Below are 27653 nucleotides of genomic sequence, written 5' to 3' on the forward strand. Positions count from 1 at the left end.
CATCTTTGAGAAAGTACTGAATGTGCTGAAAACAAGCTGAGGAACTCAAGGCCACTCCATGTGAAGTAACATCCTCACACCAGCCGTGGCTTCCTTTATTTCAGTAAAAGGGTTGATGAGTCCCTGGGAGAGATATAAATCATGTAACTGCTTTTGCTCACCAAGACCAAGGGTAACAGAAAAAGCATCATGGCTTACGCTCTTCTCTGGTGCAGCAACACACAGCTGCTGCACATGGCCTTCTGGGATGTTTGACCATGCCTGGGATGACTGCAGGATGGGCTGTCGCGGGTCGGCTGCAGCCGTATGATGCCTTTCATTACAGTGTGTGACCTCAGCATTCCTCAGGGCTCTACTGTGGGTTGCAAGTGTCCACCCCGACCCGCCCTGCACCATGGGACAGTAGAAGAGTTTTCATAGACGAGGAGTGGAAAAAGACAGTCAAGAGTCACCACGAACCACGCCACCTCCTTTATTAACTGCTTCACCAAGGCCGAGCATCGCTGAACACATGGGAGTTCCAGGCTCCTGGAAACCCATTGCTTTGAAAGTCCCAGCAACACACTGTACTATGCGGCACACTCCGCAGCATTCCACGGGGTAGAAAGTCCCTGTGCCAACAGGGTCCTTTGTCTCTTCAATCCTTAGGCTTCCTGAGCCAGGAGGCGCCATGTACCACGTGTTGTACAATTCGCTGGCTCGGTCCCTCTGTGTTTCAAGTGTACCTCACCTTATCTGTGGCCAGAGCCAGCCTGCGGATGTTGGAGATGCAACCGGCTGCAGCCTCCTGGAGGTCCTGGTCAGGAGAACCTATCATGTCCAACAGCAGCTGTGGAACACAGAGGAAAACAACCCAACCCGTCAATCATGGCATATGTACATGTAAATGGTACCAAATTAGATCCAGGTCTTAAAGTGAAATGAGGGAAGTGTGTGATATTTCCCAGACTGTGCAGGAGACTGCCCCCAGTCTCCTTGGGTCACAGGTCCTGGCCAGGCTGGACCCCCCAGCCCCAATCCCCCCAGTGCCCATGCTCACACTTTGCTTCTGATGTTTTGTCATTTCCTCATTCCACATTTTCACCTGCAATCTCCCTGAAAAGAGTGTCTCCTGTAGCAGCCTTCTCATCCTGGCCTCCAGTCTACAGGCCCGTGTGCTGCTGCCTTCATAACCCATCCCCTCCATCATTCTCCTCCTGACACATATCCAGGAAATCCGTAATGGTCCCCTTGGCCAGTCACTGAGCCCTGCAATGCTGAGGTCAGGCTCTGCTGGATTCTCATCAGGGTCTATAAACTACAGATGCTTCTCTCCACTCAGGTCACTGCTGACTCTTCTCAACACTTCATTCAAATTGTCTTCCTTCTTCTCCAATCTCTCCCTCCTTCCTGCAGCCTCCACCCTCAGAAGACATCCTATGAGGGCTCCTTCCTGAATCCGATAGAAGCCATTAGATACGATCTATATCAATCCAAGCACAAGCCCACCAGCATTGAGCACACACTTCTTCCTTCCAGACACCATGAGGGTCTCTCTCTTCCTCCCTCTGCCTGTAATCTCGTTCAGGCTCCTGCTCCTGGAGGCATGCTACTCCCCAACACTCCCCCTTTCTACTTTAACCTCTCCCTCGCAATGGGTCTTCTCTATCACCATTTTAAATACACATCTTTTCCTATATATATTTTTAAAGACACAAAACAACTATTCCCTGTGGTCAATAGCTCCCATGTTGCCAGGAGCAACGGAGACCTTTGAAAAAGCCATTTGACAGAGAGAGAGACAGGGAGAGGGAGAAGCTGAGGGAGATGAGTCCAGGAGCTGGGCACTCTATGGAGTCTCCCATTACTTGTGCAGCAGCAGGATGTGGGAGTCAGGAGCCAAACCCAGGCTCTCTGATGTGGCACACATGCCCGCTGGGCAGGGACACCTTGGAGTTCTCTTACCGACCTGTAACAGCATGCTACTGTAGCCGGCTTTGCACATCATCCTTTCCTATCCACTTATTCTCAGTTTCAGGCTTCCATTAGTGGCCAACTCCTTAGGACAATGCCCTCCTCCACTTCTACTTTGGTCCTTCTGCCTTGCCCATGCCTCTCACTCCCTGATTTCATGCATCATTTACATGGATCTGTCTTCAACGTCTGTGTCTGTGCCCAGGAGCCTCCTCTGGGGTGTCGGTGCTGCTCAGACTTCTCCGCAGCCGACTCATTCTCAACTGGTTTTTGTCTAAACATGAGTTCCTCCCAGCAACAGACACACATTCAATTGCTCACTCAACCCCCACCTACCCTATTCCTTCCACTACTCGTCATATCTTTTTTTTTTTAAAAAAAAGATTTATTTTTATTGCAAAGTCAGATATAATGAGAGGAGGAGAGACAGAGAGGAAGATCTTCTGTCCAATGATTCACTCCCCAAGTGAATGCAATGGCCAGAGCTGTGCCAATCCAAAGCAGGAAGCCAGGAACTTTCTCCAGGTCTCCAACGTGGCAGGGTCCCATGGCTTTGGGCTGTCCTCGACTGCTTTCCCAGGCCACAAGCAGGGAGCAGGATGGAAAGTGGAGCAGCTGGGACACTAACCAGCGCCCATATGGGATGCTGGCATGTTCAAGGGGAGGACTTTAGCCGCTAGGCCACCACTCCAGGTCTTACTCGTCATATCTTGAAGCTTAGCTGCCCCTGTGCCTCCCACGGGCATCCACTTGGCTGCCCCCACACCTCCCATGGGCCCATAACTTAACTGCCCCCATGCCTCCCACAGGTACTCCCTCAAAGCCTATACCACCTGTCCACCATCCTTGACTACATTCATCGTTTACACACCATGCAGAGCCATTGCCTCAATTGGAACCATTGCCTCAATTGTGACATTCACCCATGATGGGCAGAAGCCTAGAGAAACCAAAGTGGCTCTCAGTGTCCTGAGACTGCAGAGTGTGCAGAACTCTGTGGATTCCACATCTGCAATTCTGTCAACTGAAAAATGGAAAATACCAGGGAAAATCCTGCATCCCTGCTCAACATGGACAGACTTCTCGAGTTTACGCCCTAAACCACGTGACTCCACAACTGTTTTTATAGCACTTACATTGTATTGGGTGTCCAAAAGAGTCCTGGAGTGACCTGAAGGACACAGGAGGATACGGGCAGCTTTCATCACAGAGTGGTTTTCTCTGGCATCAGGCAGCCCTGGTCTGGTGTGGGACGGAGGAGGCGAACTGCAGAGCTGCAGTGCGTCTGAGCAGTCCTGTGGTCCACAGTGGACTGGGTGCGGGAGGGAGGAGGGAGGGGGATTCTGCTCAGCTGGATGGTCTGGGAGGGGAGAAGCTCAGCCAGGCAGCAAGGGAGTTCCGATGGGATGGAAGCACAGGAAAATGGTGGGAAACGGGGCACGGGGAGCTCAGAGCACTTGGAATTTACGATTTCATAACGTTGTTTTGAGTACTGGCAGTTCCAGGGTGTGACCATAGGAATGTAGGTCAATATACAACTGTTACGCATTTTTATACACACACACACACACACACACACACACACACACACACACACACAGAGTCTTTCTGCCCAGAAGATGAAATAATGGGAAAAATCACAGGCAGGAGGAAAGGAGGAACAGGGTAGCCAGTGCTTTTTGGTTATCCAAACACATGGCTTCCATCTTCTATGTCAACTCGCACTCCATGCTTCTCTTAGCTTGCAACTGTTAAAACTCATGATCAACAGCTCAATATTTTAATCAACCCTTTCATCATTTTAGTATCTCACCTTACTACAGAGAACATTTTAAAAGCAAGTGTCATTTCATGAACTTGGGACCACTTCTTCTTTTAAAAAAAGACTTATGTATTTATTTGAAAGGCAGAGTTAAGAGAGAAACAGAAGTTTTCTATCCACGAATTCACTCTTCAAATGGCTGCAACAGTGCAAATGGCTAGGCCAGTCCAAAGCCAGGAGTTTCTTTCAGGTCTCCCATATGGGTATAGGGTCCCAACCACTTGAACCATCTTTCACTGCTTTCCCAGGCCATTAGCAGGGAGCTGGATGGAAGTGGAGCAGCCGGGACTCAAGCTGGTATCTGTACGGGATGATAGCACTACAGGTAGCATCTTGACCTGCGAAGCCATAGCACCGATCCCAAGACCATCTCTTCTAAATACACACAGATGCTGTGCCAGCAACGGTTCACCTCAATTTTTTAAAAAAGATTTATTTATTTTCATTGGAAAGGCGGATATACAGAGAGGAGAGACAGAGAGGAAGATCTTCCGTCCGATGATTCACTCCCCAAGTGACCACAATGGCCGGTGCTGCGCCGATCCGAAGCTGGGGCAACCTTTTCCGGGTCACCCACGTGGGTGCAGGGTCCCAAGGCTTTGGGCCATCTTCAACTGCCTTCCCAGGCCACCAGCAGGAAGCTGGATGGGAAGTGGAGCTGCCGGGATTAGAACCGGCGCCCGTATGGGATCCCGGTGTGTTCAAGGCAAAGACTTTCGCTGCTAGGCCACCTCGCCGGGCCCTACCTCAATTTTTTAACTTTGTGATTGTTCAGAACAGACAGGTCCTCAGTACTGCCCTTGGCGTTTTGCATTTGGAGCCTGTCCCAGGCCAGCCCAGTGCGGTTTGATTCTCACTGGCGACACTGGGGCAGTGGCAGTGGGTGCAGCTCTCCAGGGCAAACCTTGGAGACCTCATGGTGTGCTGTGCCACTTAGCCATGGCACATGGAACTTGGGTTCCCAGCGGCTTGAACAGGATGAAACTGCAATGTCAGGTGGAGGAGTACAGATGTGCTCAGGCTGCTCCCTCCATGCCTCATCCTCACACCAGAGCTTGGACCGATGTGCCAGCAGCCATCATGGCACCCTGCATGCTCCATGCCGAGGGCTGGCTGCAAACCTGCTGGTTTGGCTCCCCAAGAGGGACCCTCACTCGAGAGCCTGATACAAGTGACTCTTCACTCAGAAGAATCTCTTCATGTCCTCCCACCTTCGTTGTTTTTTTTTTTTTTTTCACTCAATGCTGCTTTCTAATCTTTGAAGGATCTCTTCCAAGGAGACAAAACACACCAGCCAATTTATTGGCAAAGTATATAATCCCTAGAGGATTTCATAAAGTTTCTAGTAACTTGCTTTTACAGCCATTCCCTGCCTTCACCACCACCACCATCTTTTTTCCTAGGTAGGTGATTCCGAAGCAGATCACACCTGTTAAGCACCTGGCTTTAAAAAAACACACAGCATCTGACTTACCAGTAAGAACAAATCTTTACACACACACACACACACACACACACACACACACACACACACACAGTGAAACACAGCATCAGAACTCTCTTGCCAACCTCAGTCACACTAACAGACACCTTTTTTCACCCTAGTGGCTTACCTATTATACCTATTATGGCTATTATTATCACGGTGAATTCATGCCAGTTAGCTGCAGACCCTGCTCTGCCTGCGATACCAGGGCCCCATGCCGCATTACAAGCTTGATTTCCATAAGCAAATGAGATCTGGAAGCAGCGAAGTCTCCACGCGCCCCGTAGTTGTCACTCGGCTAAGTGTAGGACAGCCCATTAGACACAGCACTTCTCTTTTCACAGGGCCACTTGCCAAACCTCTGCTCACCTCTCTGACAGCTTTAGTCCTTGTTATTTCTTAAATCTGAGAAGAGGTGAACATAGAGACTTCACTGTTTGAGACCCTTACCTTTGGTCATGCAGCTCTCCTTTCTGTCTAGATGTCAAGGTCAAGCAGACATCAGTGATGGTGTGGGTGTTGGGATCTCAGCCTTTTGGGCCTCCATTCCTGTCTCTTCTACTTGCTGGCAGGTCCCTGAGCCTCCTGAACCTGACCTCCACACCTGTTGGCCAGAGCTAACCAGAGCTCCGGGGTCATGATGAAGATGACCAAGGTGGCATACGCCTTCGCCAAGTGCCCGGGCATCTGTCCTCATAACCACATCCTGGCTCTGAGTCCTGTGAGCATCCTCCCTCAGGAGTTCTGCCTGCTGACTGCCTGAGCTTTGTCCACCTCTGAGCACTCGTGCATGAGGGGTGAGAGCAAAGCATAGGCTGGAGAACTGGCGCTGGGGAAAGGCAGAAATGGACAGCAAGAGGTGAGGAGAAGAAGCAAAGGAGGTGTGAAGAAGAGCCTTGACTTTGTTCTGGAGAAGGCCATCAGAGGCCTGGGGCAGGGAGGTCATGTTAGGAGCAAGGCTGGACTGAGAGACAGACACCGAATGTAAGAGCGAGAAATTTAATGCAGTGCTCTCAGTGCATGGCCGTGACCTTGGGTCTTCACGGAGAATGGACTTGGGGTTAAATGCGTTGCAGCTGCTCTCGAGCTGCCCAGCTGCCTGCTCTGCCCACTGCATCCCCACACAAGGACTGGGCCAGTCCCAGGGGTGGTTGAGCTCTGTATACCAGGCTACGCATCTGAATCAAAGGCCCCGATACCCAGTACAAGAGTCAGCACTCCTCCAGTGGTTTTCATTCACATGGTGGTGATTTCGCCAGCCTCAAAGTCTGGCTCTGCCATCTCTTTCACAGAGGCTGGCTCATGTCAGTTTGGGAGCTGTGACGGAAGAGATGCTTGGGTGCTGAAGCCTGGCTCCTGTCAGCACGGGCTCTACAGTCCAGCCACCTGGGGACCCGGGACACACTGCTGATACTTGCAGAAACCTAGCCTCTCATTGGCTGTTGCATTGGTGGTTCTGCAGTCGTCCCCCACGGGGTACTCACTCCCACAGCTTCAGCCGCTAAGCAGCACACAGAGAACTGGCCACATGTGGAACTTTCCCTGGAATCAGCCAGGCAGGGGTGTGGGCCAGCCCACTTCCTAGAAGAAAACGTGGAAGCCACAGGGAACCAAGATGCCTATTCTTTGTTTCTTGTGTTGGCCGGAGGCCTTCATTCCTCTTGTCTTGTGGTGGTTAGTAAATTTCCATCCAGAAAACTAAGCCTACGGAGCCCAGTGGGCCACTCTCTTACATTCCTGATGTATGGGCAAGGGTGAGTGTTTCACAGGCAAGCTGAACAGGGGAAACAAGCGGTTTAGAGTGGTCCATGTGGTGGGCCAGGAGCTGCTCCTTGCGGTTTACCTGGAGCATCTTGGCTGGTATCACCCACAGCTTCCCTTACGAGTTGCATCAACTGAGAGGATCCCATTAACTACCAAGTTCCTGTGTGTCAAGCACTGGGATTTATTCTTTGCTGGTGGATTCAGTCACTGTGCTCCTTGTACGTGGCCAGAGGGCTTCTCAGCCAACAGAGCTGGCAGCACTCAGGGCAGGATGGGCAGGATGCTGGCGAAGCACTCGCAGCACCCTCCGTTGAGGCACCCCCTGTCGGTTTTGCTGTGGACTCGAGGGCCATTGTTTTTCCTGAATGTCCTGTTTCTGGCAGTGAAGGCTCCTCACAAGCATCGCACATCCAGAGGACATGCATCTATGGCTCCTTCATCGGCTGCAGTGGGGTGTGTACCCCACAGGCTTCCCCAGTTTCCACGGGAATCCCATGTGTGCTGGGCTGGAATCTGGCTGCAGGATGTGCTTGTCTTCTCCCACAAGCTTCACAAGCCACCTGCAGCCCTCAGGAATGCTGCACGCAGCTCCCACCAACAGCCACGTAGCTGGCCTGCGGAGTCAGCTCCTGGTTCCCGTGGGGCTCGGCAGGAAAAGGAGGCACCTGCGTGCAGTTTCACAGGTGTCCTGGAGGAAAACTGGCCCACTTCACTTGAAAAGCACATTGAACACAGCACTTACAAACGTCATTCACACAAAGCACTTGTGGCCAGGCGGGTGTAAAGAAGGTGGGGACAAGCATGATGGGCGGTGCCCCCGTGGGCGCAACCCTGGTGCTGCAATAATGCTGTGAGTCCAAGCCTGGGGCCTCAGTGTCCAGCCGCAACCTGTGCTGCCGCAGCTCCTGGAGGACAGCCAGAGCGAAGCAACCTGGGCCTGCGAGTCCATTTTTAGACTTTGATATTCGACCGTTCGGGATTTTTACGTAATATTTCAGTTGCATGAAAAGTATGTGCCTGTCTGAGGGATAACAGATTTTCTTGTGGTTTGGGTGGACACGGACTGGAAAGAGGACTTTTCACTGGAGCCGGATGGCTGCTTCAAATACCTGCCCGCGTGCCAAGTGTGGGAAGCCGTCCAGAAAGATCTTGGGTTCCCACAGCCGGTAAGAACCGTGGATCCCTTCACTGTCTACTTCCTCATGAGGCCTCGTGCTGTGGCACTCCTGTTCTGCTCGAGAAAGAAGCAATGCATTTGGATGGGAGTTGCGTCGCAAATACTTTCCAGAGTTTGGCCGAACTCCTGTGGCGATTCCAACGGAGATTCCGCCGTGGTTGCTCTTTGCACGTCCAGGCTTGGAACCTCGGTAATTTGACTCATATGACAGCTTGCCAGGACCCAGGGCCTCTAAGTACATTGAATGTGTATGCTGGTCTGGGACAGAACCCTCCTGCCTGCGTGGTCCATGGTGCCCGTCTGCCTCCAGGGGGCAGGAGAGCATTGCCACCATCTGCCAGAGTTCCGGCAGCCCCACCTAAACTTCTGTTGGGATGTGATTCCCACTGGGTGGAATTAAGGGGCTGCAAATCAAATCCACACCGTGGTGCTGCGTGGTAGGACCCTTGTTGGGTGTCACAGGTGAAAGGAGGCCATCAAGGTGGGGCCCAATCAGGAGGGACTGCGGCTTTCCCACCAGAGGAGGGGAGACTGGAGAGTGGATTCCTGGCACGTGCCTGCGTGGTCCATCACTTCTCGACCCTTCCGGCCTTCATAACCACATACGCCTTTATTCTAGGTAGATCGGTCTTTCCGTATTCAACTAGAGCAGCTGCAGAGGGTCTCCACCATCCGATGCTTAAGTGACGCGAGTCCCGTGTCATGAGACTCGAAGGAGCCTGCTGCTCACTGGATCTGTCCCCCACTTTCGTGTAGACAGCTGCTCACATCTGATTTGAGTTTTTCTCCTCTAGAGTTTAATCCAGTTTCTTCAGGAGCTTCCTGCTGGTGAGCTTTTGAGGCCAGATAAAGCGACAGGAGCTTAGCGCCTTGGGTACCACCGAGGGCAGACATGGATGCTACCACAAAGAGAGCCCTCGCCACCAGCCCAAACTGCCAGACATTGTGTGGCTGTGCCCGAGATCTGGCGGCACAGGGAAGCAAGGGGCGAGACTCCCTGCACCCTTCGCAGAGGCATCGGCTGTCATTTGGAACAGGTTCAACTCGCTCCTTGAGTTTTACTCCTAACAGACACAAAAGGGAAACAAAAAGTCTCTTTCCTGGTAAGTATGCTAAGGAAAAGGTGACATGAGGACGGATAAAAGGGCTAAGATTTGCGTTTTGTCACTGGGTATATTTATTTTAAAGTGGAGAGGAGAAAAATTCGCCAGGGGAGAAAGTTTCTATAGCATAGTAGCTCCTTAGGTTCCCATATGGGGTTTGGAAAATCTGGGTTTGAATCCTGACTCTTAGTTGTAAGTGACCTGGAGTAGCTCCTTCTGAGCCCCAGAGCTTTCATGTGTAAATGAAGATTTTTTAGTAATGCTTCCTGACTAGCAGAGGTGCGGAGATTAAATGAGATACTGCTGTAAATGGTGCATACCAGGTGCTCACAGACGCTAGCTGTTATGATGATTGTGGTTGTTATTTTGCTGTTGAGTCGGAAGTTGCTATTGTGTAGAAAGATGAACATTTACTGTCAGCTCCTTTTCTCGGCTAGAGTTCTAACGGACTGATTGAAGTTGATTCCAGCTGTTGTGAAACTGTTAGCAGAGGGCTGTGGTGTCCTACTAATCAGGGAAAGCAGAAGTCAAGGCATTCCCACTTAAAACTTCTCTGAGCTGAGAGCCTGGCGTGATAGCACAGTGGTTAAGCCTCACCTTGCACCCCGGGGAACCCATATGGTCACCGGTTTTAATCCTGGCAGTTCCACTTCCCATCCAGCTCCCTGCCTGTGGCCTGGGAAAGCAGTGGAGGATGGTCCAAAGCCTTGGGACCCTGCACCTGCGTGGGAGACCTGAAAGAGCTCCTGGCTTCTGGCTTCAGATTGGTTCAGCTCTGGCTGTTGTGGCCACTTGGGCAGTGGACCATCGGACGGAAGATCTTCCTCTTTGTCTCTCCTCCTTCCTGTATATCTCCCTTTCCAATAAAAATAAATAAATCTTAAAAAAAAAAAAAAACAAACTTCTCTGAGCTGAAACAGCAAGACTGGTCAGTTTCCATACAAATGAGTTTGTGTTCTTTGAGTTTGTCTCCGGGTCACGAGGACTTCAGGCCCCATGGATAAGCAAACGCATGCATTCAAAACTTTAAAAAGATGAGATAAATAGAACTGAAGTATCTTTGGCATGGGAAGCAGGAGAAGTTGGAAGAACAGGTACGTGGTTTGAATTGTAAACTCAGACGAGGACGCTAACCTGTATTATTTTTTTTTTTTATTGTTGCTTACATTATATTATGTAGTACAGTTTTATAGGCGCTGGGGATCCCCCCCACCCCTCCCATACCCCTCCCCCCATGGTGGATTCCTCCACCTTGTTGCATAACCATAGTTCAAGTTCAGTTGAGATTCATTGCTTGCAAACACCTGCTTTTATCCTAAGGGCTAACCTGTATTATTTATGAAGGTCTAGTCTTTGTGCTGTTAGAGAATTGGGCTAAAGCGACTGAAGTATCCTCGCGCAAAACGGTAACCCATAAACAAATCTGCAAGAGTCACCAGAACGCGTATACTTTTTAAATTCAACTATTTTACCTTCTTCTTACTGGGCTGGAAAATGTCAATGTGGGAAAACTGAATCTAAGCATAAGAATGCGGAAAAGTCTTTGCCAAGGAGAAACGTACGGAGCGTAGTGTTTTAAAGCAGCGCTGACCTGTCCTCCCAGGGAACTCTCTGTGCCCACCTTCAGCTTCTCTCAAAGGAACACAACAGAGGAAACAAACGGGTGATGGTGGGCAGGCCGAGGGCAGTGGGTGCTGGGAGGTCCCCAATGGGGACCAACTGCGTGTTACTTCTTCTCCAGGGTGCCTCCACAAAGATGAGGTAGTCTTTGGAAGTCCAGAACGAGGCCTGGGCCAAGGCCACTGATCCCCACTTGTTTGCCATTCACCTCTCTAGCAGGAAATGCATGACATGCTCATCCTGAGGCTAGCAATGAATGACAAGCGACAAAACAAGAGCTGAACACCTGGAAGTCAGGCTGCTGTTTCCAGTGGCGGTTGCGCACGGACACCACTGTGCAAGGAAAGGCTTCTGAGTCCAAGTTGGCTTCAGCTCCCTATTGCTTCCAAACATCCCATGTGGAGAATGAAGGAGCCCCAAGGCTCATGGCATCGTTCCCCCAGCTGGGTACCTGGAGGAGCGCAGCACAGGGGTTAGGATGCTGCCAAGGTTACCTGCAATCAAGGCTTTCAGCTCCACTCCTGACTCCAGTCTCTTGAAAGTGTACAGCCTGGGAGGCAGTAGGTGACAGCTCCAGCAGTTATGTCATCACAACACACACGGGAGGGCCTGGATTGAGTTGCTGGCTCCACGTTCTGGTCTGATCCAGCCCCAGCCCTTGCAGACATTCGGGCAGTGAGCCAGCAGATGAAAGATCTCTGCTTCTCTCTCTCTGCTTTACAGATATATGAAAATGAGTAAGTAAAAAAAATTAAAAAGAAATACAGCACAACGTGTGTTGATCAGTGGCTAAATCTTCTCCTTACAATCACCAGGATCTCATATGGGCACCAGTTCCTATCCCGGCTGCTCCACTTCCCATTCAGTTCCCTGCTTGTGGTCTCGGAAAGCAGTAGCCCAAAGCCTTGGGACCCTGCACCTGCATGGGAAACCCAGAGGAGGCTCCTGGATCCTGGCTTTAGATTGGTTCAGCTCTGGACACTGCAGCTACCTAGGGAGTGAAGATCTTTTTGTCTCTCCTTCTCTCTGTAAATCTGCCATTCCAATAAAAATAAACAAATCCCTTAAAAAAGAAATACAGCACAAGGAACAGAATTCTTGGCATTTTCTGCTTGGGTTTCTCTATGAGTTTCCTCTGCAAAGTTACCCAGGCAGGAACTCCATCAGTATGTGGCCAAGACAAGACCAAGTACGGGACAGAACATGAACTGGGCTCACTGACAGTACTTCTGAAGGCGTCAAAAATGACACTGGCGTAATTCGATCTGCTGGTTTCTTCTGGAAAAATGTGCTAGGAAGGTACTGTCATCATGAACAGTTCTCCTGATTAGGGAATTTGCTCAGGATTTGCTTTTCTTACCAGTTTTATGTCATTGCTCCATCATCATCTTGCGCCCCAAGTCACTGTTATACTTCATTTCTGTCTCAGAGACTCCATCCCTTCTGATGGCTATAGGGTTTTTTCATTGTATTTGAAAATCCATGATGCTGTATTCCTTCACCCATGGATCACTAGAACGTTCCGGGGCCCCTTCGGTCTGGGATCCATGTGCTTGAGTTCTGGCAGATCTCATTCCATTAGATGTCTACCTCCTCATTTTTCCAGATATCTCTTTTTGGATCTGACCTGTTACATCTTTTGCTCTGGTTTCCCAATTTCCTTACTTTCCTTTCCAAATTCCCTTTGTTTCCTTTTGTCCTACTTTCGGTAGATTTTCTATATTTTCAAGCATCCAGAGTTCCCCCGAATGCTTTTGCTTGTTTGTTTGTGGTTTTGTTATTTTTAAATTTATTTTGTTATTTTTTTAAAAAAAAAATTCTCTGGTTTTATGGATACAGTATCATGTCTCTCAGCCTGAGGATACTTATAGTAATAAAATCTGTTATTTTCTCTACCACACCTTGTTTCTCCTAAGCATGCCTTTGTGTGCAGCTCCCACTTTCAAGGACTTGGCACTTGCTCACTGTGAGCCTTCCTAGTGAGTGACCTGGGTGCTCAGGCGCCTCCTCTCACAGGTGTTTTCTAGAAGATTCTCTGAAACGCAGTCCTCACCTGCTCATCCACATGAACTCTGGTTTAGACTGTATCTTCCTAAAAGAAGGAACAGCCCTCTGACTTCTCCACAACGTAATTTCTTGTCTTCCTCTTCAGTAGAGCACTGGGCACGCACAGGAACGGCAGCTCCAGGCCAGCGGTCCTGCTCACCTTCCCCCACCAGCTGCTGGGTGGGCAGGGCCTGGCAGGGCCACGGGGGCGTCGGAGCAGGGGTTTGAGTTTTTACGCAGCTTTCCTAGTTGTAGCCTCCACCATAATTGTAGCCTCCACCGCCTTACTATCCAGTTCTAGAGGCACTTGGTGCTGCTAGTTCCTAGGTGTTTTGAAACTTCCATATTGTCAGTTGGGTCTGTTCTAAGCTTTTCCTATTGTCAATGTGGATTTTTCAAAACAAATTTATTCATTTTGCAAAGCAGAGCTAATGGAGAGAAGTGAGAGAGAAGACACACACATACACACACACACACAGAGAAAGAGAGAGAATTTTCCATATGTTGGTTCATTCCCCAGATGACCGTAAAGGCCGGGCCTAGGCTAGTCTGATGCAAGGAACCAGGAATTTCATCCAGATTTCCCACGCAGGTGCCAGGAGCCCAATCTCTTGGGCTGTCTTCCACTATTTTCTCAGACGCATTAACAGGGACCCAGATTGGAAGTAGAACACTGGTGCCCATATGGGCTGCTGGTTTCCTGGGTGGCAGCAACACTGGGCCCTATAAATACATATTTTGATATCTCAGGTCTGCTAGGCAGTTTGCGACCACACCATTTGGGTTTCTATTTGCAAAAATGTTTTTGCTTTTGTCTCCTCTGTAATTCTCCTTCTGCCTCTTGGTCTGTGTTATTATTTATTTTATGCCCTTTGCATGTAATGTTAACATATTTGAGAGGAGAAGTAAAATTTGATTTAGAAGTCCGATGTGCTGGTCTACCTGGAAGAAAGTAAAGGTTTGTTTGGGGATAAAGAATTTTAAATTTTCTTCTTCAAAAAGTTCACAGAAATGTGTACTATGAAAAAAAAAAGGTGCAAGTTTCAAGATATTATACACTATGATAAACCTGTGTTTAATTCCATTTTCCTGGGCTCTCTGAGGCACTTGTGGAATGCCTGCAGTTATGTTGGGTTTGTCTGCGTAGCGGCTGTGCCTTGCTAGAGCACTGCTGTGCAGTGACATTTGCAAGTAAACTTCCTGGGCAAGACCGCATGACACAGGCGCTCGAGACGAGGGGAGTAAGGGAAGCTTCACGCATCTCCTTCACAGCTCAAGTCCCGAGTGGATCTGATCATCAGGCTGCTGACCTGCCAGCTCCATCTGGAGATACAAATGGCAGGTAAAGCTGAAGCCCCGAGGCCTCCCATCCCAAACAGGATGTCCCCCAGTCTCCCTCCTCAGTGGGTGCCAACTCTACTCTTCAGTTGTTTGGGTGAAAGCCTTGGCGTGTCCTAGACCCCTGCCTTTCTCTCCTAGCCCTTGTCTAAGCCGTGCACACCATCACTGACTCTACTTCCAGAACATTCCCAGAATCTGATCTTTCCCATGACCCCTTCTGCTATGGTTGGAGCCACTTCCCTCTCTTGCTGGAATTTAATCATTAGGCGTAGATTTTCCTTTAAAAAACAGATCTGGAGCTGACTTTAAAGACACAGCCTAGAGAAAAAGAACACATCAGACTGGAAGGGAGAAAAAGAAAGAGGACAACCCAATTTTTTTGTATTCGGGGAGAAATAAAGGCTGGTTCAGAATTCGTGCTAGGCGCGAGTAAGGACTGCTGTGTCTAAGAAACAACTCCGACGCTGCAGATGTTGTTGCAATGTGCATTCCCTTCCATCATTCCTGAACTTTGATTTTATTCGTTCATTTTGCAACTATACCTGAGTACCAATCACCATCCCTAGAGTTCTGTTTTCAATTCAGCTCCCTGCCAATGCACCTGGGGATGCAGTAGATGATGATCCAATTGGCTCAATTCCTGGGGCCCTTAAACCTGTGTGGAAGACCAACACGGAGCTCCGGATTCATCCTGGCTCAGCTTTGGGTGTTGTAACCACTTAGGTAGCAAACCAGTGGACAGAAGATAATTATTTTTCTTTCTCTTCTTTTTCTGTGTTGCTCTGCCTTTCAGATATACAGATAAATAATTTTTTTTTTTAGAAACAGAACAAATTAAATGACTTGTTTCTTTTTTGTTGTGGTTACTGTTGTTGGTTGAGTTCCAAACTTAGACAGACGCTACATCAACCAGGCTAACAGGTGCATAAGAGCGAGACAATTCATAGCTAGATCAGGTTATTGGGAAAGTTGATGACGTCAGGGATATCCAGGTGAACAAAATTGCCAAGCCCAGCCCAGGACCAAGCTGGTCAGTGCAGACTCAAGCTTAAGGTCCCACTGGCTGTTCCAGGCACCAGGTTGGCTTGCCCAAGGGCTCTAGCAACAAGCGTGCCTTTGGACCCCATCAGAGGGCCCATCTAAAATCTCTGCAGAGCTGACCTGTGAAGGGTTTTTCCAGAAAAAATATAGACTGAAGCCTCTGCTTCAAATGCACCAGCATCAATACAAGATAATGAATAATATGAAAGGTCAGGCAGCTATAGTAACACTGAAAGTACAGGATCCGCAAGGATGTTGAAACCTTCCCCTTCTAACATCAGAAACTGCAGCCAGCATGATGGCTCAGTGGCTAAATCCTCACCTTGTGCATGTAAGTATCCCACATGCGTGCTGGTTTACATCCTGGCTGTCCCACTTTCCATCCAGCTCCCTGCTAGTGGCCTGGGGAAGCAGCAGAGCATGGCCCAGAGTCTCGGGACCCTGCACCCACGTGGGAGACCAGGAAGAAAGCCTCTGGGGACCCTGCTTCAGATCGGCTCATCCGTGGCTGTTGAAGTCACTTGGGGAGTGAACCAGAGGACAGAAGATTTTTATCTGTTTCTCCTTCTCTCTGTAAATCTTCCATTTCAATTTCAAAAGAATTTAAAAAAAATAAATAAAATATCAGGCACTAAGACAAAATAGCAACATTCAGCACTTCCGCTCAACAAAGAACAATTGGGCAAGAGAAGAGAGAAAACGGAAGTACCCAGAATGACAAAGAATAAGTTAAACTGCCTCAGCTGCGGATGATATGATCTTTTATGTGGAAAATCATCAAAATTCCACCTCTTCAAACTAGAGAAATAATTTGGTGCAGTTGCAGGATATAAAATCAACATATAGAAACCAACAGCACTTCTACACACTACCAATGAACTACCTGAAAACAAAAGCAGTGGTGCAGTGAGTTAACATGCCCCTGGCAGTGCTGGCATCCCATATGGGTACTGGCTTCCCCACTTCAGACCCAGCTCCCTGCATGAGGGACGCACTGGGAAAGTAGAAGATGACCCAAATGCTTGGGTCCCAGCGGCAATGGGGGACACCTGGTTTCTCATCAAAAAATCCCACAGGCTTGGAGAGAATGGAGAGACACAGTCCAGGTGGTAAAACAGAGAAATTATTCACTCAAAATACCATACCATATCCTCCAAAGTTGCTTACACATAAAGGTGAAATAAAGATCTCCCCAAACAAACAGAAACTGACAGAATTTGCCACCAGCTGCTCAGCCTTACAAATGATGTTTAAGAATGTGGTACAGACAGAAATAGGAAATGACAATCACCACAGTGATAGAATGGGGAGGTAGAAAATCTCCTAGTAAAGGTACAAAGGAAATCCAAAGCGAATAATGAAGATATTGAAAAATGGTAGGATTAAGTTACTTTTTTTTTCAATAATAACCCTGAACGCAAATGGCCTAAACTCTCCAATCAAAAGATACAGACTCACTGGATTAAAAATTAAGATCTGGGCCCAGTGCAATAGTCTAGCAGCTAAAATCCTCGTTTTGAATGCGCCCAGGATCCCATATGGGCACCGGTTCTAATCCCGGTAGCTCCACTTCCCATCCAGCTCCCTGTTTGTGGCCTGGGAAAGCAATTGACGTCGGCCCAAAGCCTTGGGACCCTGCACCCACGTGGGAGACCTGGAGGAAGTTCCTGGCTCCTGGCTTTGGATCAGTTCAGCTCTGGCCATTGCGTTCACTTGGGGAGTGAATCATTGGATGGAAGATCTTCCTCTCTGTCTCTCCTCCTCTCTGTATATCTGACTTTACAATAAAAATAAATAAATCTCAAAAAAAAGTAAGATCCATCTACTTGTTGCCTACAAGAAACACACCTCACAAACAAAGATACACACCAAAGGGAAGAAAAAACAAGCAGGCAGCCATTTTAATATCAGACGTAAAAAATTTTAAGAGAGATGAAGAAAAGCATTGCATAATGCTGAAGGCGTTAATAGTCAACATACATGGACCCAACGACAAGGAATACATTGAACCATGGACGTGTAGGGTCTCCACCGTGAAAATTACAAAACACGAGACAAGAAATAGGTGAAGACACCAAAACACAGAAAACACCTTTAATGTTCACAGGTTGGTAGAATTAGTATTGCTGAAATACACATATGACCAAAAGCAGTTTACAGATTCAATGTGACCCCAATCAGAATACCTATGGCATTCTTGTCAGAACTAGAAAATAAAGAGCTTAAAATGCATACGGAAACACAAGAGAGCCCAAATAACGAGAGCAATCTTAACAAAAACGAAGCTGGAGGGAACAAGATTAGCACGCCTCAAGATGCACCGCACGAACACAGAGCTGAAGATCAACGGAAGAAAACAGAAATCCCGGAACTGAATCACGCGCCCGTGACGAGCAACTTTGAAGAAGCAAACCAGAACCAATTCAGGGAGAAAGGACAGGCTCTTCAACAAATGATGCTGGGCCAGCTAGATCTATAGGTATGAAAGAAAAGGCCCACCTTACATCTTACACAAAAATCAACTCTAAATGGGTCAAGCATCTAGACCCACAACCTGGTTATATCAAATTCCTGGAGGAAACTCGGTGACCAGTCTGCAAGACATAGACATAGGCAAGAACATCTTAGAAAAGATGCTAAAGCACAGGTGACATTAAAAAAATCCACATGAAGCTAAGAAGCTTCTGTAGCGCAAGGAGAACTGTCAACCGTTACCTGTATCCTCAAGGTTATAGCGGCACAGTCCACAGCAGTTGAGACAGGGAGTCGAACGCGTTCTCCATCAACAATGGCTGGATAAAGAACTCGTGGTGTGTATACACTATGCAATACTACTCAACCATAAAATGAATGACATCTTCTCCTTTACTATTCAACGGATGAAACAGGAAACCATTATATTTATTTAAACAAGCTAGTCCCCGAAAGACAAACGCCTTCTGTGTTCCCTTGTCTGTGAGGATCAATACACAGGATTCCAGAAAGCTAATCTACACGAGTGAGAGTTCTAATCAGGGGTTTGATTGTTGTATGTAGCCTTTGCTTTTACACCTGAGGAATAGTAGGTTTTTAAAAATCTTTTTTTTTTAAAGATTTATTTATTGGAAAGGCAGATATACAGAGAGGAGAGACAGAGAGGAAGAGCTTCCGTCCGATGATTCACTCCCCAAGTGACCGCACAACGGCCGATGCTATGCCGATCCGAAGCCAGGAGCCTCTTCCGGGTCTCCCATGCGGGTACAGGGTCCCAAAGCTTTGGGCCGTCCTCCACTGCTTTCCCGGGCCACAAGCAGGGAGCTGGATGGGAAGCGGGGCTGTTGGGATTAGAACCGGCGCCCATATGGGATCCTGGGAGTGCAAGGCGAGGACCTTAACCACTGCACCACCGCGCCGGGCCCGGTTTTTAAAAATCTCTGCTTGCATTATTACTATTGTTTTCTACTTGTTATGTATTGAAATTTTTATCAGGGTTTATGAAACCTCAGTGAGGTGAAATAAAAGTACGCTATTATAAAAATTAAAGAAAAAATACACAAGGCGGGAGGGATTTGGCGGGGAATGTTGCATGAGGGTGCTCAGGGAAGTACTGGGAAGTATTACTGGGCTCCTAAACCTGTATTGTAACATATGTACTACGTGTCCACTCTATAGAAACAAAAAAGGAAGAAAACTGGGTGCCATACACGAGGCAATAATAATTTCACCCTCTACAAATGCAGAACTCTTGTTATCTGAGACAGTATGGAGGGTGTTCTGGGTAGTGAAATAAATCAGGCACACGACGACAAGCATCGCAAGGTCTCACTTGCTTGAGTAAGGACATGAATTAATGACAGCAGAGAGCACACCGTGGGTCACCAGAGGCCGAGGGCCAGCCTGGGCCAAGGGGATGCTTGGGCCACAGGGGCCAGGGCCAATCAGACGTGCGTTCTGGCCCGCAGAGATCGCTGGGATAGCACTGCAATTACAGTTCATAATAAGGTGTATTTCAAAGCTGCTTTTTAGAAAAGCAGATTTGGAACCCAGTACGATAGTCTAGCATCTAAAGTCATCATTTTGCACGTGCTGGGATCTCATATGGGTGCCGGTTCTAGTCCCAGTGGCCCCCTTCCCATTCAGCTCCCTGCTTGTGGCCCAGAAAAGAAGGTGAGGACGGCCCAAGGCCTTGGGACCCTGCACCTGTGTGGGAGACCCAGAAGAAGTTCCTGGCTCCTGGTTTCAGATCAGTGCAATTCTAGCTGTTGCGGTCACCTGGGGAGTGAATCAGCAGAAGGAAGATCTTCCTCTCTGTCTCTCCTCCTCTCTCTATATCTACCTTTCCAATAAAAACAAAAATCTTTTTTTTTCTTTAAAAAAAAGTAGGTTTTATGCAATGAGCGGTAGGCGAGGTCATGAATGCATTAATTGATTTCATCTTTTATAGACCATACATTTATCAGAAACTCTCTTTATATTTCATAAATATGTAATTATCAGGCATCTGGCCCAGCTGTGAAGGTACCTGGCTTCGGGTCCCAGTTTCCCTCCAGAACCCACTCCTGCTAATGCACACTTGGGGAGGCATCAGCAATGGCCATGTGTTACAATCCCTACCGCTCATGCGGGAGATGTAGATGGATGTCTGGCTTCAGCCTGGCCCAGCCCTGGCTCCTGGAGACATTTAGGGAGTGAGCAAGAGGATAGGAACTCTGTTGATCTCTTTCTACCAACTAAACAAATAAAATATGGAATTTTAAAAGTAGATCAGTCAGCAAGAATCAAGGACTGCAGAGGCCAAGAAGCCATCCGAGAGCCCGGAGGCATACAAATCAGCAAGGGTGACATGTTAAGGATATATCGTGTCAAATGTTAATGTTATAGCTTATCTTTATGATCTATTATATGTACTATTATAAAATACTTTGGAGAAGTCAGTTGGGAGCTTCCCAAAGTGTTTCTTGGGGGTAGTGTGATGGCTCAACTGGCTAATAATCCCCCCTGTAAGTAGTGGCATTCCATACGGGCACTGGTTTGTGTCTCGGCTGCTCCGCTTCCCATCCAGCTCCCTGCTTGTGGCCTGGGAAGGCAGTCGAGGACGGCCCAAAGCCTTGGGACCCTGCACCCATGTGGGAGACCTAGAAGAAGGTCTGGAACTGGCTTTGATCGGCTTAGGTCTGGCTGTTGCAGCCATTTGGGGAGTGAACCAGAGGATGGAAGATCTATATATTTCCCATCCTCTCTGTAAATCTGTCTTTCCAGTTGCAATGAATACACCTTGTTTTTTCTTAAAGGTTTGTTGGACCTGGGCTTTTGGAAATTCGAGACATTACTGACAAAACAATCTCCGAAGTCTTGAAGCTCAAATCAAGTGGCAGTGGACTGAAGGGCTGGAAAGAGCATATTCAGAGGCTGGGGAGAGTTGAGGGTTGGTGGGAAATGAGCAGGAGGCGAAGCTTGGATGTGTGGAAGTAAGGACGCAGTCAGTGTTGGCAATGATGGTACCTGGAGGCTGGGTAGGGCCAGGCATGCTGATGACAGGGACTGGACATCAATGAGGGAAAGAGTGCAGGCTGAGGCCTCTGTCTGCCTATAGTTTCAAGTTTTCAGAAAACACTGAAGGCAAGTGCATGTCACAGCCCTGCTGCACGTCACAGCCCTGCTGCACGTCACAGCCCTGCTCCACGTAACAGCCCTGCTGCACGTCACAGCCCTGCTGCACGTCACAGCCCTACTGCTCCACGGCACAGCCCTGCTGCACGTCACAGCCCTGCTGCACGTCACAGCCCTGCTCCACGTAACAGCCCTGCTGCACGTCACAGCCCTGCTCCACGTAACAGCCCTGCTGCATGTCACAGCCCTGCTGAACGTCACAGACCTGCTGCACAGCACAGCCCTGCTGCATGTCACAGCCCTGCTCCACGGCACAGCCCTGCTCCACGGCACAGCCCTGCTGCACGTCACAGGCCTGCTGCACGTCACAGCCCTGCTGCACGTCACAGCCCTGCTGCACGTCACAGCCCTGCTGCTCCACGTCACAGCCTTGCTCCATGTCACAGCCCTGCTGCATGTCACAGCCCTGCTGCACGTCACAGCCCTGCTGCATGTCACAGCCCTGCTGCATGTCACAGCCCTGCTGCACATCACAGCCCTGCTCCACGTAACAGCCCTGCTGCATGTCACAGCCCTGCTGCACATCACAGCCCTGCTCCATGTCACAGGCCTGCTCAACGTCACAGCCCTGCTGCACGTCACAGCCCTGCTGCACGTCACAGCCCTGCTGCACGTCACAGCCCTGCTCAGCACATGCACGCATAGATTCACAATGGATACTTAATCACAGGATTACTTTTTAAAATGTACACATTGCTTACTAGGAAACAATTACTTTAGTTATATTTAAGACATTCCTTTTTTTTTTCCTAAGGAATGATCTTAGTCTTAATTCATCACTGGGCTCTTCGAAATGCTGACTTTCTAAAATCTAATGTCAAACTGTTGCACTAAATGTTATCAAGCTAAGAAAGAAGCATTACATTGGTTGAAGTAAGGACAGGCTGAGAACGATCTAAATACACAGTATTAAAGTGAACAACAGATTTCACAACGTGCCTTAATGTGAGAATCAGCCGAAGCCTTTAATTTCACATTTGCCCTGAAATTTATCTCTCAAAATTGATACCAGAACCAGCTCCCAACCAAAGACATGGCAATATTTAAAATACATTATTGGAGATGGAATTCATCCTTTCTGGGGATAAAAATAGAAGAGACATTATCCAGAAGCCATGAAGCCAAAGAAATGAAAGGGGGAAAAGAAAATTCTTTAGTTCAGCCACTTTCCCAATTGCAGCTTTCAAGAGCACATTAATATGGAAAAAATAAGGCGCACAGCTGGAGAAAAGGGCCCCAATTTTTCTTCTTCGATGTCAAACAAATAGCTTTCCCTGCTCCTACTCAATTGGAACCAAGCTCAGAAAGATGAAAGTAAATGATGACTTTCTGGGGAAATAACCTTAAGCGAAACCTTCTTTGGTTCCAGGGAAGGCTTTCCTGAAGGCCCGGCTGCCTTGGCCTTTAGCTGGAGGCCTCCTCTGCCGACCCCTCCCTCACTGCACCCTGCAGGTATCCAACCTGAGGGGCAAGGCTGGCTCTGGCACCTGCTACTCCTCTGCTTTCCTTCTCAGACCATCTGCTGGGAGGGGCTGCTCGCTCCCTCCTACTAGACCTTGCCTAAGACTTCCAGAAACAGAAGCTAAACAACATCCCAGGAATGTTTCACAAAGTCACAAAGCAGTGTTTCTGCCAACTGCCAAAAAAATGAAAAAAAAAAAAAAGTCATGATAACACCCCCGTTACCACCACCACCCTCAGCCCAACCTTAACGCTTTGGACCAAACACTTGGAAATCAGGGCTTCTGAATGCCATGCCCAGCAGGGCTTCTGAACCCAGGGAGAGGAACTGAACTGATTTTAGAACACAGCCCTCCTCCTTCCTCCCCTGGCAAAAACCATGCTTATTTCAGACCCCACCTTGTGTGAGGGGTGCCAAGCTAGCTTTTCAGAACTGCAAGTAACTAGGGCAGTGATAAAAACAGAGAAAGAAAGGAGAAAGAAAGAAAGAAGAAAGAAAGAAAGAAAGAAAGAAAGAAAGAAAGAAAGAAAGAAAGAAAGAAAGAAAGAAAAAGAAAGAAAGAAAGGAAGAAAGAAGGAAAGAAAGAAAGAAAGGAAGAAAGAAAAGGAAAAGGAAAAGAAAAAGATGTTTTTACCAGTGGAATCCTTCCCATTTTTTCTCCTAAATATCTTTAGCTCTTCCATGACATGCACTTATGACGGATTGGGGCATGCGCACTGATGTACAATCGAGTGTCCGAGTGGAAAGCAGCGCACAGGGGTCTGGAGCCATGCCTTCCCCTTCTTGTTCTCCACACAGATCCCAGAGTACCCGCTCCAATTCCAGGATATACACAAAAATCCAGGGATCTTCACAGCCGGAGCGGGCCAGCGGGTGTGGCTGCTCTCCTCCTTCTGCGTCCCCACAATTACTTTCTCTATGCTTGCCAGCCGTTCTTTCCCTGGCAGTGGCCATCTGTCCACAGCTGGGTCACACCGTCAGATGGACTCAGTCCACACAGTGTCCTCATTTGTCACTGCCCAAAGCAGCACCTGTGCTGGGGCCGAAGCGCTGCCACTCTGTGGCTGTCGAGGTTCATACCCAGGCCACGTGGAAGACCACTGTGTAAACACATTCCTGCCGAGGCTTAGAGGGCTTGCTTGCCTTGCTGAGTCGTTAAAAAAATTTATAAGAGAATTTTTTTTTTAAAGCCAAATGTTTTGTTTTGTGAAATTTCATATTTTAGGTCAAATCAGGATCTGGGCACTGCAGGCCACCTGGGGACCCACTGCGCAAAGGAAGCTCTCTCGCTCTCTCTCTCTGTAACTCTGACTTTCCAATGAACGAATATATATATTTTGAATGAACACTACTACTGCAATAAGTAATACCTAGCATGTATCAGCAACACTCAAAGCCCCCCGAGAACAAAATTCACTGAATGTTCTCCACAAATCCAATATTGGTATTATTGCTAATGTTCCAGTGAATACACTCTGTGGCAGAGCAAGCCACAGCAGGGACACATTTCATTAACTCACCCCAAGCTACAGAGTTTGGGGAAAGTCGAGGTTTGAACTCTGGCTTCACATCGCATGCTCTCAACCAGCAGGCACACTGCCCTCTTTGGCCTAAGCACCACAAGAGGCAGCGGTTCTGACCTGGACCCAGAACGCCTGATGCTGCATTTCCTGGTGTGGGACTGGCCCTCCCTGTGCCCTGATTCCACACTGGGCTCTGCCATCCTATCCCTGGGGACCGTCTTGGTTTCCATGAACCTGCAGCTTGCTGACATGCTGGGGGCGGAAGTCTTTGGGGGACCCGAAGTGGCTCACCCTCCAAGGCAGGTCTGCAGGTCTGGGTGTCAGTGCTCCTGAACCATGCCGGACTTGTGGTCAAGTTCTGCTGAGGGCTATACACTGGCTTTCATGTTGATATTCCTTGGGGCGGTGGGGGGGGGGGATTCACTCAGCAAGCTCTGTGGGGAAGCTCAGGCACTCGGTCTGGGGAGGGTTAGAAACCACTCCTGGGAGCCTCCATGCCTTCCAAGCCCCCTCCTGCTGACACACACTCCTGTACTTTTGCTGGTACACGGGCAGTTCCATTTGCTCTGAACCCCAGCGACACGATCGTGACATATTTGGAGGTGACTTTGAGGTGCAGTCTCACATATGGTGCAACACTTTCTAAACTTACGGTCTGATTTCTCGCTGCCAGTTACAGCTGCCAAATCCTTCTGACAGTGTGGCCAGCTTGTGGTGGCCCTAAAAATCATCAGCCATTTGAAAACATTAGCACTCTTGGCCATACCTCTGTAGTAACTGCTCATGTTTATCGCATTATTCTTCCAGGGCATAAACTGGGGGGATGGGGAGAGGGGAGCGAAAGAAATCAAACCTCTCTAGTAGCAGGGGAAATATCAAGTTGAAAAGAAAATGCATTGTAGTAGGTCAGGCCCTCTCTGTATTGTTTAAAATGAAAATAAACAGTTTAAGCTCTGTGGCTTATGTGGCTATGCAGCAGACAAATTTATACTCCAAACAGCTATCCCTACTCAAATACTTTTTATTTTGTCTTCACATTTGCAGAGAAGTTTGATATTAGGATTTTATGGTTATGTGGCAGGCCAAAAAAAAAAAAAAAAAGACTGGGCAGAATAGTTCATTACTTGACTCAAGAAATTTCTAGTATGTTCTGCTCTGGGGCAGGGGATAAACAGGTGTTAACTTTGTTCTCGAGGGTCTCACTGCTTCCTGAGACACACAACTGCTTCATGACAAAAGGGGAGAGTTGGTCAGGTCCCACAAGAGCAGAGACAGGGATGAGAATTCCCCAAGGAACAAGAGCAAACCTGACCCTTGGAAAGATGGATGTGGGCGGTAAGGACCTGGAGAACACTGCAGGTGAAGGAGGAGCAAGGGTGAGGACCCTGAGCTGGGGCCCCCACAGGGGTAGGCTGCACATACAGCTGCCAACCAAGGAGGTGAGTGACATCCAGGCCCCACTCTGTTCCAGCTGGGACACCCAGCCTGCCACTGCCCACAGTGGTTTCAGTGCAGGATAAACTACTTCAACGTAAAGACTCCCATAAGGTAGTGGTTAACGTTACCTAGAAATGTGTTTTTCCTCACACGTGCTGGCCGTCCCTAATCCAGACATCTGAAGCCAAAAATGCCCCAAAGCCTGAGCCACTTTGGGATCTGACACAAATGCATGAAAACACTGTATACAATCGCCTTCAGACCATGTGTACTGCATTGGGTACATATGAAGCATAAGTCAGTGTTGTGGAGAGACTTGCATCCCATTTGCAAGACATTTCATGATGTATATGCATCTATTCTAAAATCCAAAACGTAATGTAGTGTCTGAAACACTTCTGGCCCCCAAGTAGTTTGGATAAGGGAGACTCAGCCTGCACGAGACGGTGCAAACGACTGAAAGCTGGCAGTGTAGCTCTAGGGAATGGCACCTCGTGGGACCAGGGCAGGGACCCGTGAGTCCACACACATCCCAACACAGAGCAACACCAGAGGGTACACATCACATTTCTTCTGAGTTCTCCAGGCCACCTGCATCCGAAGCAGGCAGAGAAACATTCGCAGGCTGTCAGGCATGTGCTGTCCTGAGAGGGGAGGCCCGACTGTAGGGGGACATGGAGTAGCCTGCACTGTGGGTAGGAAGGGAAGAGGTAGGATGATGGCAAAGAGGTGGGCAGGATTCCGATCATGCCAGGCCTGGTCCAAAACTATGGGAAACTGGATGAGATTTAGAAATATACTGGCGTATATTTCGTATGCATATTAACTCCAAGTCTTTCATAGACGAAGCTTGATCAAGGTAGAGACAGAAGCTAAGGTTCCCCAGTGATTCTCTCATTCAGTTATTGGACATCCAGGCTGGGCTTTTCGCTCGGTGGGACATTGCCTTGTTCTGAGTTCTGATTTCCTGCTGATCACAAATGTGGGAAGAAACAGGTAATGACTCTGGTAGCTGGGTCTCCACTGCCCACACAGGGGGACCCAGCTGGAAATTAGCTGGACCCAGTTTCTAGATGGTTCAAGGCTTTGGGGAAGGGAGCTAGTGCAGCCTCCCTCGGTCTGTCTGCTTCTCAAAATGAATATTTGAAATAACTATGGTGCTTCCTTCTTTACTGGGAACACAAATTATCAGTGAGGAAGAAGTACACATGAACTCCCTGCTCTCTAAGAGCCTAGACTCTGGCAGGCAATCTCAAGTCTCCTGGGCCGTTCAACCCTGCGCTGCCAGGGACCTAAGATGAGCTCTCATTGTTCATACCTAAACACACACAACCTCAGTGCAAGGCCACTGGCCAGCACATCCTTGTTTGCAAACACATGCATGACCCCTGCAGCCTGACCACACCAGAGTGGACCAAACCACTCACAGGTGGCAGGGTCTGATTGGCAGATTCCCGAGGGAGCATCAGGTCCCACCACTGCACCATGAGCACTGGGTCCTGAGGACACTGCTTCAGATAGCTAGTGTCGAAAATGCTGAAAGCTCCTGAAAGCTCCCAGCACATCTGAAAACTCAAGGACAGACTCAGTACCTGTCCTCCCTGGGATGCTTCAACACGCGGGAAAGGGATCTGGGTCCCGGGGCAGGTGCAAGGAGAAGCAGCTTGGGAAGTCACGTGCTCACACTCATGTGCAGTCCTGGCTGGACGGCATCCATCCCTGATAAGAAGGATGACAATGTTCTCGTGTAACCACCTGCAGCCAGGCTCCATCTCCGTCTCTGTAACTCTTGGACTTCTACCATTCTGACAAAGATGACAGAAATGCAGAGGGATTCTGGGGAGGCTGGGGGACGTGGCAGCAGGACCTGTGGTCAGGATCCAAGCCCAGGCCTTTCTGAAACAAAACTCAGGATCATTTTCTTGGATATTCTTTTTCTTTTCCTTTCAGCCCTCACAGTTATTGCTTTTTCTAAATCTCATCAGCTGCCTCAATGATACTTCGATGGAAATACATATTTCTGGCATCCAAGATCATTTTTTTAAGACTCATCTCAATTTGCATGCCAATTACCATGACAGCTGACAAAAAGTGCATCAATGGGCTGTGTGAGCTCTAGATCCTACAAGGTGCAGTACTTGGTATGGATCATGACCGTATTGGTCCAACCTATGTTGATATGACAAAGCGCCTGAGGGTGGATGACATATAAAGCAAAGAGGTTCCTAA

The 27653-nt window shown here is 48.5% G+C and overlaps 1 protein-coding gene across 1 annotated transcript in view; it reads right to left on the minus strand.

The window, feature by feature from the left end:
* Positions 1-715: 715 nt before the first annotated feature.
* ODAD2 (outer dynein arm docking complex subunit 2) overlaps positions 716-27653 on the minus strand; it is a 148438-nt gene continuing 121500 nt past the window's right edge. Inside the window, exon 13 of the mRNA XM_040992524.1 lies at positions 716-829. Coding sequence (XP_040848458.1) covers positions 716-829 — 114 coding nt within the window. The remainder of the gene's footprint in view (positions 830-27653) is intronic.

This window comes from Ochotona curzoniae, unplaced genomic scaffold, assembly GCF_017591425.1.
Source record: "Ochotona curzoniae isolate NIBS_2020 unplaced genomic scaffold, NIBS_Ocur_1.0 contig_78, whole genome shotgun sequence".
Taxonomy (NCBI): domain Eukaryota; kingdom Metazoa; phylum Chordata; class Mammalia; order Lagomorpha; family Ochotonidae; genus Ochotona; species Ochotona curzoniae.